This window comes from Danio rerio, chromosome 6 (genome assembly GCF_052040795.2).
Source record: "Danio rerio strain M-AB ecotype USA chromosome 6, GRCz13ab, whole genome shotgun sequence".
NCBI lineage: Eukaryota > Metazoa > Chordata > Actinopteri > Cypriniformes > Danionidae > Danio > Danio rerio.
Window position 1 is genome coordinate 48075567 of NC_141026.1, and position 14874 is coordinate 48090440.

The following is a 14874-nucleotide window of genomic DNA, read 5'->3' on the forward strand; positions in this document are numbered from 1 at the left end:
TCATTTTATGAATAACAATGTGAGCTAGCAAAATAAACATTACATTTTGATTTTAACCAGACTTTAACCAGCATTAAATTAAATATTATTAAAAAAAAATACATTATAAAATATAACGGCAGTCAAGCAAATCCAAAACATCTAATGTAAATATGGCCTGACAAAAATGCCAGTCTTCAGTCTAGTACAAATGCTCAGAATGACTACTATGGCCATTCTAGTAGAATATTCCAGTAGTTCTAGTGTTAACAGAGAAGATTGAGTCTTATTAAATCACTGAGACGTGAATACGCAGACTTCTTCTCCAATTTAACAAGGACTGTTGATGAGTTCTCCATTAAACAATCACTTCAAATGGAGCTCTCATAAACATTAATCGCTAGTTTTACTTCTTTTGGCTTACGGTTATATAGACCTGTCAGTCAAGAGCGGTGGAGCGAGAAACAGAGAAAAGAGCGGTGATGCTGACAGCAGTTCATGCGATTGTGGAAAATCATGCACGACCCAAATTGAGCAATCAGATTGTCCATTCGCCCACTGAGAAGCAGAAACACTGAGAGCATTAAATATGCATCCACTCAACAAGCCAGAAATCTGCAGCATCATTAAAAGCAAAAGTTCAGCCAAAATGAAAATTCCATCGTTGTTTACTCTTGGCTCCGTCCTGGCTCAAAGCTATCATCTGAGAGAATTGTGAATATTTAGCAAAACACTTCCTTTTTCCTTTAATTTACATTAGGTTGTAATGTAACCATGCACACGGATTTAGCACATTTGACTGATTGTTTGCCTTTATTTCCTATTTTGTATAAACTTCATTTCATAAACAAATTCCATCGTTGTTTACTCTTTCTCAAGGGGATCGAAAGTAATAAGATTTTTATTTGGCTCCGTCCTGGCTCAAAGCTATCATCTGAGAGCATTGTGAATATTTAGCAAAACACTTCCTTTTTCCTTTAATTTTTTTTTTGTTGTTGCGATACTCACACGTAAATGTCTGCTTCCAAGACGTTAGAAACAGACATTTTCTTTTAGCCTTATAATTTGATGTTGCTGCCATGTTGCCGTTTCTTCGCTGTACTGGTAGTTACCAGGTTACTGAAAAAAATAGCATGCTCAAAACAACAAATCAGAGAAGAGGAACCAGAAAGCAATATGGTGTTTACGACATCACAGAGAAGGTAGTGTTTAAAGACTTAAAAGCACAAACTTAAAATGCACGCAATTGAAAAATAGTCGAAGACAAATTAAATGTTAGTGACAAGGCAGCACTGTCCCAATCGGGCCAGTAATAATACTGTCTACTGTCCCAAGCGTCTCTCATGCTGGCCCTGGGCCACCGGGCAGTCCTTATTGTTGAGCCCTGCTATGACTCGTATAAGCCAACACATATCAGTGATTCAGCATGTACATTTTATAAAGTTAAAGAGGTTTAATATATATTGATTAGATTATAAACCTTACTATTTCGTTGGAGCGCAGTGTGCACTATTCCGTACTTCTGATTGGCTGTATTTAAATTTCTATGAGTGAATGGTGGATGACCTTGTACTAATCAGTTAAATTAGCAAAAAATGGTGCTTTTCCTCAACATATTGCTGCAACATTTCAATAATCCAGAAAGTTATTAAATCGCAGGCAGAAATGATGCAAGTGAAAGCGTCTTTCGTCTTAACCCAAGCGCAGTAGAGGAACAACATGTTTTCTGCTGGTTCAATGTAGATGATCAACTTTTGGGAAATGACTGAAAACAATAGTGTTAAATGAAAAGGCTGTTTTTAAATGTATCCATATTAGTGTAGATCTAGACCAGAGATGCTCAAAGTAAGGCCGACGGGCCAAAATTGGCTCATTGTAACCTTTGATTTGGTTCCCAATATCAAAGGTTACAATGAGAATGATGAGGGCAAAGGCCTTTAACACAGAGACCGTCATTTCTAATTTACCATAATTTTCTTTTGTTAGTTAGTTTTATTGCTGAGCTACAAAAAAATCTAACTGAAATGAAATGTTTTAATTAAATATTGTAAATAAATCTGATTTGTAAAAATTTAAATACCATAACTCGATGGAGGGAGAATTATGCAGAGACAACTGATTTGACAAATCAAGGCAAAAACTAGTGTAATTCTGTTGTAAATGAGACAGTTTTTTTAATTTTACTGTAATAAGTTTATTATAAAATGTCAACTATACTGTATTAGTCAATGGATTTTTTAAAATATTATTAAATAAACTAGGAAATCCCCCATGACAACTATATTTACCTTCAGCCCACAAGCCTCAATCAAGTTTGGTCTTTGGCCCTTTGTAAGAAAAAGTTTGGGCACCCTTGATCTAGACTTAGTCCCTGTTTACACTAATTCGTTTAGTTTTAAAACGACGTTTTAGAATGAATATGATCCACGTCCACACTGGCGTTTCACCTAGCATTTCTGAACAGATCTCTGTCCACACTGCATCGCTGAAAACGCACATCACATGATCACACACACACTCTGTCATGCGCTATAGCATATGCAGGGGTCTGAGATCAAGGCAGTCAGCAGGTGCTTTGAGAACATCTACCCATTTGAGAGCTGTGCACATCGTACTGTTCATCAAGGATCTACTCACTGGATCTAATTTCACTATATATGTTAAACGTGATATTTATAAAACGAAATATTCCTCGACTTTGGTCTTTTGAATCTATTAGTTGTTCTCAGATAACGTGTTTTGGCTGAGTGCAAAGATAGGTTGCAATGTAACCATGCACACGGATTCAGCACATTTGACTGATTGTTTGCCTTTATTTCCTATTTTGTATAAACTTCATTGTATTGTTAAGAAAGTTAAACAACGTAGCCAGGGTGATGTGAATGAGGTTATAAAGTACACTGTTTCCTTTGAAGATTTACACGACGTGTCCTCGGGAGTTTGTTTTCCATTTCAAACTTGCGAAGTCTGAACTTACAAGGAAAGAACGCAAGACTTAACTTTGTGTAGGCTACTTAATATTTAGGCAAAAGCCCCAATCAGATGTCTCTTTTGCCTCCTTTTATGTCTCCATTTTCCCCCATCCACACTAACATGGAGCAGCAGTCATTTAAAATTAAAATGGACTCTTCAGCGTTTTTAAAACGCTCCGTTTTCGGAGATCGGAAGGCGTAACCGTAGCAAAACGTATGCATTTTAAAACTAAAACGTATCAGTGTAAACGGGACTTAAGAAAAAGTTTGGACACTCCTGATTGAGACCCAAACTAAAGTGACCGCTCATAAATCTTGCGGTGACCCCTAATGAGGGTCTCGACCTCCCAGGTTGGAAATCTTTGCTCTAAATTGATGGCAATAAAAGCTGTTGAAAGTTTGTGAGTGTTTGTTTAGAGCCTCACCGGCTGTAGAGATGATGGGGAAGCTGTCATTGCGGATCACTCTGGGGGAGTTTCTGTCTTCAATATAGAAATGTGCCGTCTGGAAGAATCTCCTGTGAACAGAAACGTCCCGGTTAGAGGAATGCAGGTAATCACGATGATTTTAGACAGATTCTTCATCTGGAGAAATTTCCTGTCTGCTGAGAATCATTGTCAGGTGTTAACTTAGAGATCCATGTCTTATTTATCACTTTGGACATCAAGTAATACACAATGTTTTGGTTAAATACAATCTCAGTCTCAACTCTTATATTAGTACATTACTAAAAAGTATACAGTGCATAATGCCTGAATATACTGTTCTTAACTATTTCGGTAAAACATATCATTAAGATAATAAAAACAATAGGAATCACACTTTAAAGTAAATATCTTTGATGCAAAAGACATATTTTTTTTAATATTATGTTATATTGTCACAATCACCATTGTTCGAGTGTTTGTAGATTGCTGAAGGACTACACACATGCCACCACATAAACTACAACTACCAGAATGCCTTGCACAAGTCACACTTATGTTCATTTTCTGAAAGTACTGCTCTTCTGTTCTTCATTTTCTTATGCTGAAAATAAAGAAAAAGTATAATAATCAGATAAACAAATCAAATTAAACCCTAAAACTATGTGCAAAAGTTATAGCAGAAAAATCGACTCGCATTGTCCATCCCACAACATGCCGTTTCTGTTGATTTAATATGTATTCTTTTACAAATCTAGTTTGTAAGTACATGAATACAGAAAATATGTAATAAACTTGAACATGATAAACACACTTATGTTCATTTTTTAGATAGGTATTTTTATCAGCTGATGCTGAAAAAAATATATAATATATTCATACACTAGCGGTCAAAAGGTTGGGGTCAGGTTTATTGAAAAAAATAAAAAATTATTCTGTTCATCAAAGCGGCATTTATTAAATGTAAAACAATTTGTTCAATTGTTAAATACTTATTTATTAAATATTTATTTTTTACTTATGTTATGCATTTTCAAATGAAATGATTAGTCCAGTCATTATTGATTTTATTACTATTACCATTAATAATAATAATATTATTAATAATATAAATAATAACAACAATAATAATTATTCTTAGAGTTATTTCTGAAGGATCATGTGACACTGAAGACTGGAGTAATGAAACTGAAAAATCATCTTTAAAATGACTGGAATAAATTATTCAATTACGTGATAAACGACTTTACATTAAATAATACCATTTCAGAATTTTACAATTTTTACTGTATTTTTGATTAAATATATGCAGCCTAGGTGAGCGGGATAAGCTTAATTTATATATATATATATATATATATATATATATATATATATATATATATATATATATATATATATATATATATATTATAATATACAGTTTATTAGGGGTGCACTACATTAAAAAAATCTAACATTGCAGTATTTATTTTTCTTATTTTGTGATATGTATTGCGATATAAATACAGTTTCACTAGATGACCTGAATATGTTTATTTGGAAAAAATCTATATTTTTAGATTGTGATGATTCTGCAAGACATTTTTCTGAAGCTGAAAGTTGAAAAGTGGTTGAAATCTTTACAGCAATGTGAGCATTAAGCATTATTCTTTCAGGTTGGTCCCGTTTACATTTCTCTTTATGCAGATTGTCTTGCTTTTTATGTTTGTGGCTCTGTAAATATTGTACATGTTTACTGTATTGTGTTTTATTCTTAATTGTTTTTATTTATTAATGTAAAGCCTAACCAGGGACGAGGGCTGCAAATTAGCTTTATGCTATATGCCCTATGTACGCAGCATCGGTTATCTTTGTATAATAATGTCAAGTGTATTGTCCATTTAAAATAAACAAGCAAATAAAAATAAAAAAAGAGACTGCATCTGCAAATATCTAAATATATAAAATTATATATACTGTAGGTTGAACAAATCAAATGAAACCAGCTACACTTACCATACCCAAAACCATGCGCAAAAATTAAAACAGATATCAACTCCAATTCTCCATCTCACTACCCCCTAAATATGATTACACACCTAACAACCCTCGAGATCCACAGTTACATAATCAAGTAATTGTATCATTGCCACATTTACAACATGCTGTTTCTGTAGATTTAATATGTATTCTTTTACAAATTTAGTTTGTAAGTACATGAATACAGAAAACGAGCCATAAGCTTGAACATGATAAACACATGTATGTTCACTTTCCAGACGTGTGATTTATCAGCTGATGCTGAAAATAAAAAAAAAACCTCTGATAATCAGATGAACAAATCAAAATATACCAGCTACACTTACCATACCTCCAAAACCATGTGCAAAAGTTAAAACAGATAAATCTACATCAAGATCCCCCAACCCCCTATCTATACTTACAAACCAGAAACCGAACAACCCTCGAGATCCTTAAAACACAGTTACATAATCAAGTTATTTTATCATTGCCACATTTACATAATCAAAACCCACAAACCCGCACAGACACCCACAAAACATCTCTGGCTCTCATTTTAGCCTTCATATAAAATGCATGAATATCAACCTCAACTTTACACATGCAACTCTTACGGCATTTCATTTCATCTTAAATGCACAAACACAGCGCATTTTCCCATCCCTCATCTTTCATTTAAATCCCAGTCAAGCATTTATATAAACGCGTCCCTACCTGTACTTTAAGCAGAGCAGCGAGCAGATGCTAGTCATCCTCAAGAGGTGAGATAAAAAGAGAAGCGGAGGCTCTGAAAAGCTCATGATCTCTGTTGACGGAGGGGGAAGGAGGAGGACAGGCCATGACTGGGGGACACAAACCTCACGCTAATGACCTTTTTTTATGACGGGGGATCAGAAACACTCCACTAATGGCGTACAAGGGCCCTTCAGTCAAGTTTCGGACCCCGCGGTCTAATCCTTAAGCATGCAAAACAGGCGAGATGGTACAAAGATAAATATAAGCTCTTCTCGTTCCCCATCTGCGACTCTGCATCAGGTCTGGAGTTTGCTTTAACGTGTGGAAATGTCTGAGGGAGACGAGTGCAGCATCTTTGCTCTTTAATGGGCATCTGTGAGTCTGAACAGACTGAGAGCCTCTGAGCCTTCCAGATGGATCCCTGCCTACATAAAGCTCTCATTAGCCTATCGCCTTGGCAACATCATAACTTCATTTTAAGCAAATAATAGCACACTTTCTAGTAAACGCTCGCACCAACTTTGGGTATTGGGAAATGAGAATTGAGATTGGATTGGGTTGAAAACTAAATTAAATGTCACAAACAAGGCTAGTTGCTTTGACAAATAATTGAAGAAGTAGAAGTATTTAATTGTAAAATAGTAATATTAAAACCTATTTAACCCCTTATTTAAGATTTAATATAATTATTTTTGTCTCCAGAATGTGTCTGTAAAGTTTCAACTCAAAATACCAATCAGATTATTTATTATAGCCTTTTAAATCTGGGAAATTGGAGCTGTTAGGACATTGTAGCTGTTTTTGTTGCCTGTGCCTTTAATGCAAATGAGCTGGTTCACTGTTTCCACGTGTGTGTAGCATTCACGTAGATAAACAGCACAGTGACAGACAAAAATGAAGCAGATCTTCTTTACTACAGTAAGAACTATCCCAACAGTTATTTGTTATGTTTGTTGTGAAGTTAATTCAAGCCTTTTTGCAATGATGAGTCCCACACAATTTCGTTATAAAGTTTGCACAGTTTTACATGGCAAATGTGACAGGATACACTTAATATCCACTGCTGTGTGGATATCCGTTATGTTAATGTACAAAATAAACCTGATTTAAGTCCACAAACCAGGATTGAAGCATCTTCTTTTATAATTGTACTGACATTGTACTGAATTACGTAGCAATTTTACTGTCTCATTACAAACATGCATTGACTTAAAACTCAATCTTGAGGTGCAGATGATCACAGAGAGCTGAACAGATATTTTAATCCAAGTTACTCTGCGCAAGTCTTATATTGTGGATATGATTATACGCCTTATGGAGACATGTTAATACGCGTCTGTCGATCAATTTAGAGGGCGGGGAAACTGCACTCCTACATCATGTTGTGGTGGGCCCTTAAAATGGGAGGGATTTGGATCCCATTTTAACGCCAGGTAATTTAAAAGAAGAGACTTATTGTGTTTATTTGACTTAAATATGAAAAATTCAGAGGATAAAAATATAAAAAATTATAAATATAAAATTCAGTCCTTGACAATTAATTAAAACGAACTGGTAAAGTTGAAAGTACTTAGTGCTGTGTGTAAATGCAAACAATTTAGATAAAACAAAAACCTAGTTAAATAAAAAATTTAAAGTAATAAAATGGCTCGAGTTATTAAAAATTAGCGTTCAGTAATTTAAATAAAGCTGACCACAAAATAAAAATAAAATAAAAATGTAAATATAAAAAAAAAGTTTTATGTAGATAAAGTTCAATAAAAAAAAAAATCTTTTACTTATTAAAAAAACATATTAAAATAATCAGTTCTTGACAATTAATTGAAATAAACAGATTTAAGTTAAAATGAATTTTTAACACAAGTGTTGCAAACAATATCAAACGTTCTGGTAAACACTCACACTAACTTTTGGTATTAGGAATTTAGAGTGGATTGAGATTTGATTTGGGTTGAAAACAAATTTAAATGTTAGTTACTTTGGCAAATAAATAAGTAATTATAATGATACAAAGCAATTATATATATTATATAACATATTTATGTTTCAAAAGTGTCAAAGAAATATGAAAATGTTGAACCACTATCTTCACAAAAAAGTTACATTTTTAATTTTAAATGCACTTGAAGTTCAATAAAAGAGAAAAAAATGTACTTAAACAAACAATCTTATTAAAATAACAAAAATCAGTTCACAACAATTAATTTAAATAAACAGATTTAAGCTGTAACTTTAAGGTTTGTAGTTAAAAAAATCAATCTAGCAGGAAGCTCCAAAAATCTAGCTAAACGAAGATTTAAAGTGTAAAATAGCTAGAATTATTACAAACTTGCTTTCAGTCATTTTAAATAAATGAAATCCATATACCATAAAGACACTGAATGAAGGGATTTAGGTTGGCTTAGTAACTGACTGACATAATTAGATTTAAAGTCTGTGTGAAATCAAAAATTTACAATGTTTATTTTGCTGGTGCACATTGTAATGCCTTTGGTGAATAAATAAACTGTGCAAAAAATCCACTGAAATAAAAATGTACCATTTCCTTTCGTGTTTTGAGTGTCAGTCCTTGTCTGTATAAACAATATTCTTAACCACACCTATCTTACCATTAGTTGGCTATGAGGAAATGATGCGCAACAAGAAAGCCCTGCCCCCTAATCAATATTCCGTTTCAGTAGGATGCACATCAGCATGGACCTTAAAGCTCTCACACATTGGCAACATCATACCCTAATTTAAAGCAAACAATATAACCCATTCTGGAAAAGGCATGAACCATATATAGGAAATTGAGCAATAATGGAATAAAAACGCACAGCGGTGACGTGTTGAGACAGAAGAATAATTATCTGGAATTAAATAGGAATGCTGGAATAGATTGAAAAAAAAATTAATTGTAAAAACTAGGCTAGATTCTTTAGCAACTAACTGAAATAAATAGCTTTAAACCCCTCATTAGCCTCTTGCCTTGGCAACATCATAACTTCATTTTAGGTGAATAATAGCACACTCTCTGGTAAACACTCGCACCAACTTTGGGTAAAAAGGAAATGCAAGTCTTTTGTTCCCTTGGTGTCTTTGTTGAAATCTGACAACGGTGATGTGTTGACAAAGACGTCACATTCTCCGGGGAGCAGTTGTGTCTTCCTTCCACTCGCTGAGCAGATTGATAACCGTGCAAACACTCTTTCATTCACTCTCACTGTCAGCGATCAAACTCTTCTAAAGCCTTCAAATTATCAAATCAAACTGCTGTTATCTCGCTTTGCAGCTGCAACAAAAAAATGGGTGAACTTGAGGTTAAAGATTGTTTTTTGTAACTAAAATGAATCTCAAATAAATTAGGAATACTGATTTAATAATAATAATAATAAAAACAAAAAATTTTCTTTGGCAAATAACTGAAATAAAAAGGTTTAAGTAAATTAAGACCAATATCATTAAAGTATAATCACGTAGACAAATCAAGTAAACAAAAAATAAAAAAAGTATTAGATTAAAAATATTAGATTAAAAACAAACTTACAAAACTTATAAAATAACAAAATAATTATTATTTGGGGATTACTATTCGAATATACAGAACAATATACAGATCAATAAACTCATTACAGTTTGACAAATGTTGCAGCTGTTGGACAATATAATGTACTTTTGAGTTTTTTTTAGGCAGGAATGTTGTTGTTTAGATTGCAACAATGCAGTTTATTTATAAGGATAGTGCCTATTTTAAATATTTATAATTTTGGAGATGCAGCATGTCTGCATCCATCAGCCTGTCATTGAGTAGAGCAAAGACAGTTGACGCTCCGTCACAAGATGGCAACAGAGACTGTATAATAAGCCCCGTAGAGAAAAAATATCAGTTTATTTTTTAAATTACAGCTGATCAAAACATTATGAATCTGGTGATATTCTATCTCTTTTTTTTGTATGTTGTAGTGCTGTATTTATACCATAGTTATTGTAGTGTATTGAGCGTGTCACATATCAGGTATGTATGTATTTTGTTTTGGCCACTCTTTGTATAACCCTGAGTTACTTTTTAATTGGCCATCTGTTTGTTTCTAATGAGTCTCCTGTTTGTGTTGCTGCAGACTAGTTCAGTAAAAATAATGAAAGAAGAAATGCCTGCATGTGTTTAGCTTTTTCCTTATCGCAAACACAACAGTAATCTGGTAGTGTTTGCGTTGCTTTGGCTTTTTTTCCAGGGTTAATTATTGTGATATCTCTATTGCAGCAATTAAAGAAATACTGGGAAATCTCACTAGACTAATGGCATTTCATGCCGTTCAGCCTTATAATCCTAAAATGTCAGCAAAATCACCTGTTTTGTCATCACTTTAGACATTATGCTAGAAAATCATTCAAGCACTAGCTCTAAAGTGACGTATATGAAGTAGCAACAGCAGTTTCTGCTGTTCTGACGTCAGCAGCAGATGTGAATGAGCGGCAGAAGAAAGTAGTTCCTAAAACAAAAGGATTTTTAAGCTCTCTTTGTTTGATTTTCTTTTTTATATACACAATTATGCTGTCAAACTGTTGTATATAAACACAATATCACCTCGTAGCAGTGCGATATGGCTGTATATTGTCACTGGTGGGACACTAAGGCATGCTTCCCACTAGTGTCGATATACAGCCATATCGCACTGCTATGAGGTGACTTTGCTCATATATATTCATTCATTTATTCAATTTCCTTCGGCTTAGTCCCTTTATTCACCAGGGGTTGCCACAGTGGAATGAACCACCAACTTATCCAGCATATGCCTTACACAGGGGATGCCCTTTCAGCCGCAACCCAGTACTGGGAAATATCCATACACACTCACAACAGCCATTTTAGGTAGAAATGCCAACTGACCCAGCCGGGACTCAAACCAGCAACCTTTTTGCTGTGAAGTGACTGGCCCCTATATGTATGTATGTATGTATGTATGTATGTATGTATGTATGTATGTATATATATATATATATATATATATATATATATATATATATATATATATATATATATATATATATATATATATATATATATATATATATATATATATATATATATATATATAGTTGACGTCAGAAGTATTAGCCCCCTCTGATTTTGTTCTTTTTTTTAATATCTCCCAAATGAAGTATGTCTGATAATATTTTTTTTCTATTGGAGAAAGTCTTATTTGTTTTATTTTGGCTAGAATAAATGCATTTTTTAATTTTTTAAAACCATTTTAAGGTCACAATTATTAGCCCCTTTAAGCTATATTTATTTTCGATAGTCTAAAGAACAAACCATCATTATACAATAACTTGCCCAACTACCTATAACCTGCCTAGTTTTCCTAATAAACCTAGTTAAGCCTTTAAATGTCTCTTTAACATTTATAAAAGTTTCTTGATAGATATCTAGTAAAATATGACTCAGTCATCATGACGAAGATAAAATAAATCAGTTATTAGAAATAAGTTATTGAAAACTATTATGTTTAGAAATGTTGAATAAAACTTCTCTCTGTGGAACAAAAATTGGGGGAAAAATAAACAGGGGGGCTAATAATTACAGGGGCTAATAATTATGACTTCAACTGTATATATACAAGCAATAAAAATAATTTTAAAAAATGCAATTAAAAATATTTTTTTAATAAATGAAAATAAAGCACTAAAATATCTATTAAAAAAACAAATGTTGGCAATGAAGATTAACAAATATGCAGGATTAAAGCTAAAATTACATACACACACACACACACACACCACACACACACACACACACACACACACACACACACACACACACACACACACACACACACAAACACACAAACACACACACACAGAAAAAACTATAAAATAAACAAATGCTAAAAAATCCATATAAAATAGAAACAGAAATCATATTAAATTAGATTAGATTTTGAAGCTGAACATAGACACAAAGCTAAATAAAAGAAATTCATAAATATTTGACAATATTGCAAATAAATATTACTAAAACTGCATCTAGTACTTTTATAAAAAAAATCTAAATATTATGTAATACTTATATAACACCAAGAAACCATCTTATATAATCCCACATAATATTTTTAAACCCCAAGACTACTTTAATATTTACCTCTTAATGCAATCTTAAACAAGCATTGTGCATTCACATTTGAAACGATATGCTCAAATCAGTCATGCTCACAGATTGGCGCACAGCTGGGGCCCTCAGCACAAGACTCACGGTCCCCAGGGGCCCTGCAACCTCTCAGCTTGCACACAAACATACACACACACACACACACACACACACACACACACACACACACACACACACACACACACACACACACACACACACACAAACACACAAACACACAAACACACGAGCACAAGACTAAGCAGGAGGATGCTGGTATTTGGCAGGAAGCTCCATAGAAGGTTTTATTCAGGAACCGAAGGGCCGAGCGTGTGCAGATGGGGCCGGGGCTCTCTGAGGAGCTGAGCCAGGTTTATAAAGGCCAGGAGATGTAGGAGACAGAGGTGGACGAGGTGTGGATTCAGGGGTCACAGCGACCTTACGCGGTTTACAGACCAGACGGAGCCACTGCACTAAACATGCGGCTATGAATATTAATCGATGCATTTGTGCAGGAGTTGTTAAATGAAAACTGATTCTGGGGCTCGGTTCACACCTGATGGGTTTTTAAAGAGACAGTTCACCCAAAAATATTTAATTATGACATCATTTACTCACCCTTCCCCTATTCAAAATCTGTGTTCAAAAGATCTAAATCTTGTTCTTGTTCTTCTGTTGAGCTTAAAAGAAGTTGAGCTTAGAAGATGTTTAGAAAAATGCTGGTACCCATTGACTTCCATAATTTTTCTTTAATTACCACTGAGGTCAATGGGTGCAAAAATACATACATTTTTGGGCGAACAATCCTTTTAATTAACTCATAAATAAATACAGGTGTAAATGGGGTGTAAAACATTGTTACTTTATTAGAACTAATCTTCATCGGGTTTTCGTAATGAGTATTGCATGGATATCTTTTTATATACATATATTTGCATGTTATATGTTTTATATTGGGCGATGCGGTGGCGCAGTAGGTAGTGCTGTCGCCTCACAGCAAGAAGGTGGCTGGTTTGAGCCTCAGCTGGGCCAGTTGGCATTTCTGTGTGGAGTTTGCATGTTTTTCCCGTGTTCGCGTGGGTTTCCTGAACACAAAAATGCCAACTGACCCAGCTGAAGCTTGAACCAGCGACCTTGCTGTGAGGCAACATAACTACCTACTGCACCACCACGTCGCCCCATATATATATAAGTTAAATGAAGGAAAAAAATGAAAGCTCTTTAAGTTTTCTATTGTCTACTTTCCTAATTTTATCCAGATTGTGCAAGCTTATTTTACACTCACACACACACAAAAAAAAAATTAACAAAAAAAACCCTGCATTGATAGCCCTGCCTATAGTTCCTTGAATTTAGTCGGCAGAGTAGTCAAAAAAGTAAAACAAAACAGCTGGTGCAGGCCCGTATCCTGGGTTCGGGTGGTTTGAAAGACCCACTCCTTACTGACAAATGTTGGTATATGGTATGATGAATTGAGAAAATAACCCATCAAAAAAGGTTTTACGACTAAGCGGAATTGACTTTAGCTAACTAGTTTTGACCAAAAGAAACATGTATCTTTCAAGAGTCCGCGAGTGTAGTGACAATAAACTTACTAGATAATAGACACTGTTCAATTTAAAACATTAAGATTCCTTTATTTTTAATGATGTATGATGTAATACATTTTTGTTTAATTTTTTAAATGTATTATTCTTTAGGAATTATTTTTGATACATCAACAATTGTAGTTATGATGTCCACCCGACAAGCTAATCCAGCTACAAATAGTGCTTAAAATGTCACTGAAAAGCAGTATTTCATTCATTCATTCATTCATTCATTTTCTTTTTGACTTATTCCCTTAATTAATCAGGGGTCACCACAGCGGAATGAACCACCAACTAATCAAGCAAATGTTTTACACAGCGCATGCCCTTAAAGTTGCAACCCAAATATTGGAAACACTCTCAGTCACACACATACACTACGTACAATTTAGCTTACACAATTCACAAGAACACGGTGAGAACATTCAAACTCCTTACAGAAATGCCAACTGACCCAGCTGTGAATTGAACCAGCAACCTTCTTGCTGTAAGGTGACAGCGCCGACCACTGCGCCACCCAAAAGCAGTATTTAAATCTTATAATTAAACAGAAAATGAGGCAAATAACTGCAAAAAGGTCCACCTTTTGAGAAAAAAGAATCCCCACTTTCACTAGGCTGACTATGGGACTGAGGTGTAATAAACACCAGATATAAACAGAGCATATACGCTCAGTTTAGATCCTGATAAAGGGCCTGAGATGACCTGAGTGTAGTGTGCCAGTCAGCATCTCATTGACTCTTGGCCTGTAAATAGTGAATCTTACCTCCAGTAGACCAGGACGGCCAGCAGCATGATGAGACAGAGCAGAGTGAGGGCAGAGACCACCATCAGAGGGATGATCCACTCCATCCGGCTGGAGGACGACACTGAGTCCCGGCTGACAGTGGAGATGCTGTTTCTCTCTGCAGGACGGTCAAATAACACCAGAGAAAGGTTGAAAAGTTGTTTTATAATAGATGGAGAGAGTTTAAATCATTTCCTACATACTCAAGACAGCTCTTTTTGTGCATTTATCTTCCTTTGCCAAATTGTTTTGGAAA

At 34.4% G+C, this 14874-nt stretch overlaps 2 protein-coding genes across 4 annotated transcripts in view; both read right to left on the reverse strand.

Moving 5' to 3' along the window:
* tardbpb (TAR DNA binding protein b) overlaps positions 1-14874 on the reverse strand; it is a 78550-nt gene that overhangs the window by 50712 nt on the left and 12964 nt on the right. Inside the window, exon 2 of the mRNA XM_087255038.1 lies at positions 2344-2414. The gene's annotated coding sequence lies outside the window, so the exon portion shown is untranslated. The remainder of the gene's footprint in view (positions 1-2343; positions 2415-14874) is intronic.
* The window catches only part of ca16b (carbonic anhydrase XVI b), a 199639-nt gene that overhangs the window by 38080 nt on the left and 146685 nt on the right, over positions 1-14874 (reverse strand). For all 3 annotated transcript variants that reach the window (XR_015494059.1, XR_015494060.1, XM_087257856.1), the window contains exons 13-14: positions 14598-14736; positions 3377-3468 (exon numbers count right to left, since the gene is read on the reverse strand). Coding sequence is in view for 1 of the 3 variants with exons in the window: in XM_087257856.1 (XP_087113982.1) it covers positions 3377-3468; positions 14598-14736 (231 nt within the window). In the remaining 2 variants the exon portion in view is untranslated. The remainder of the gene's footprint in view (positions 1-3376; positions 3469-14597; positions 14737-14874) is intronic.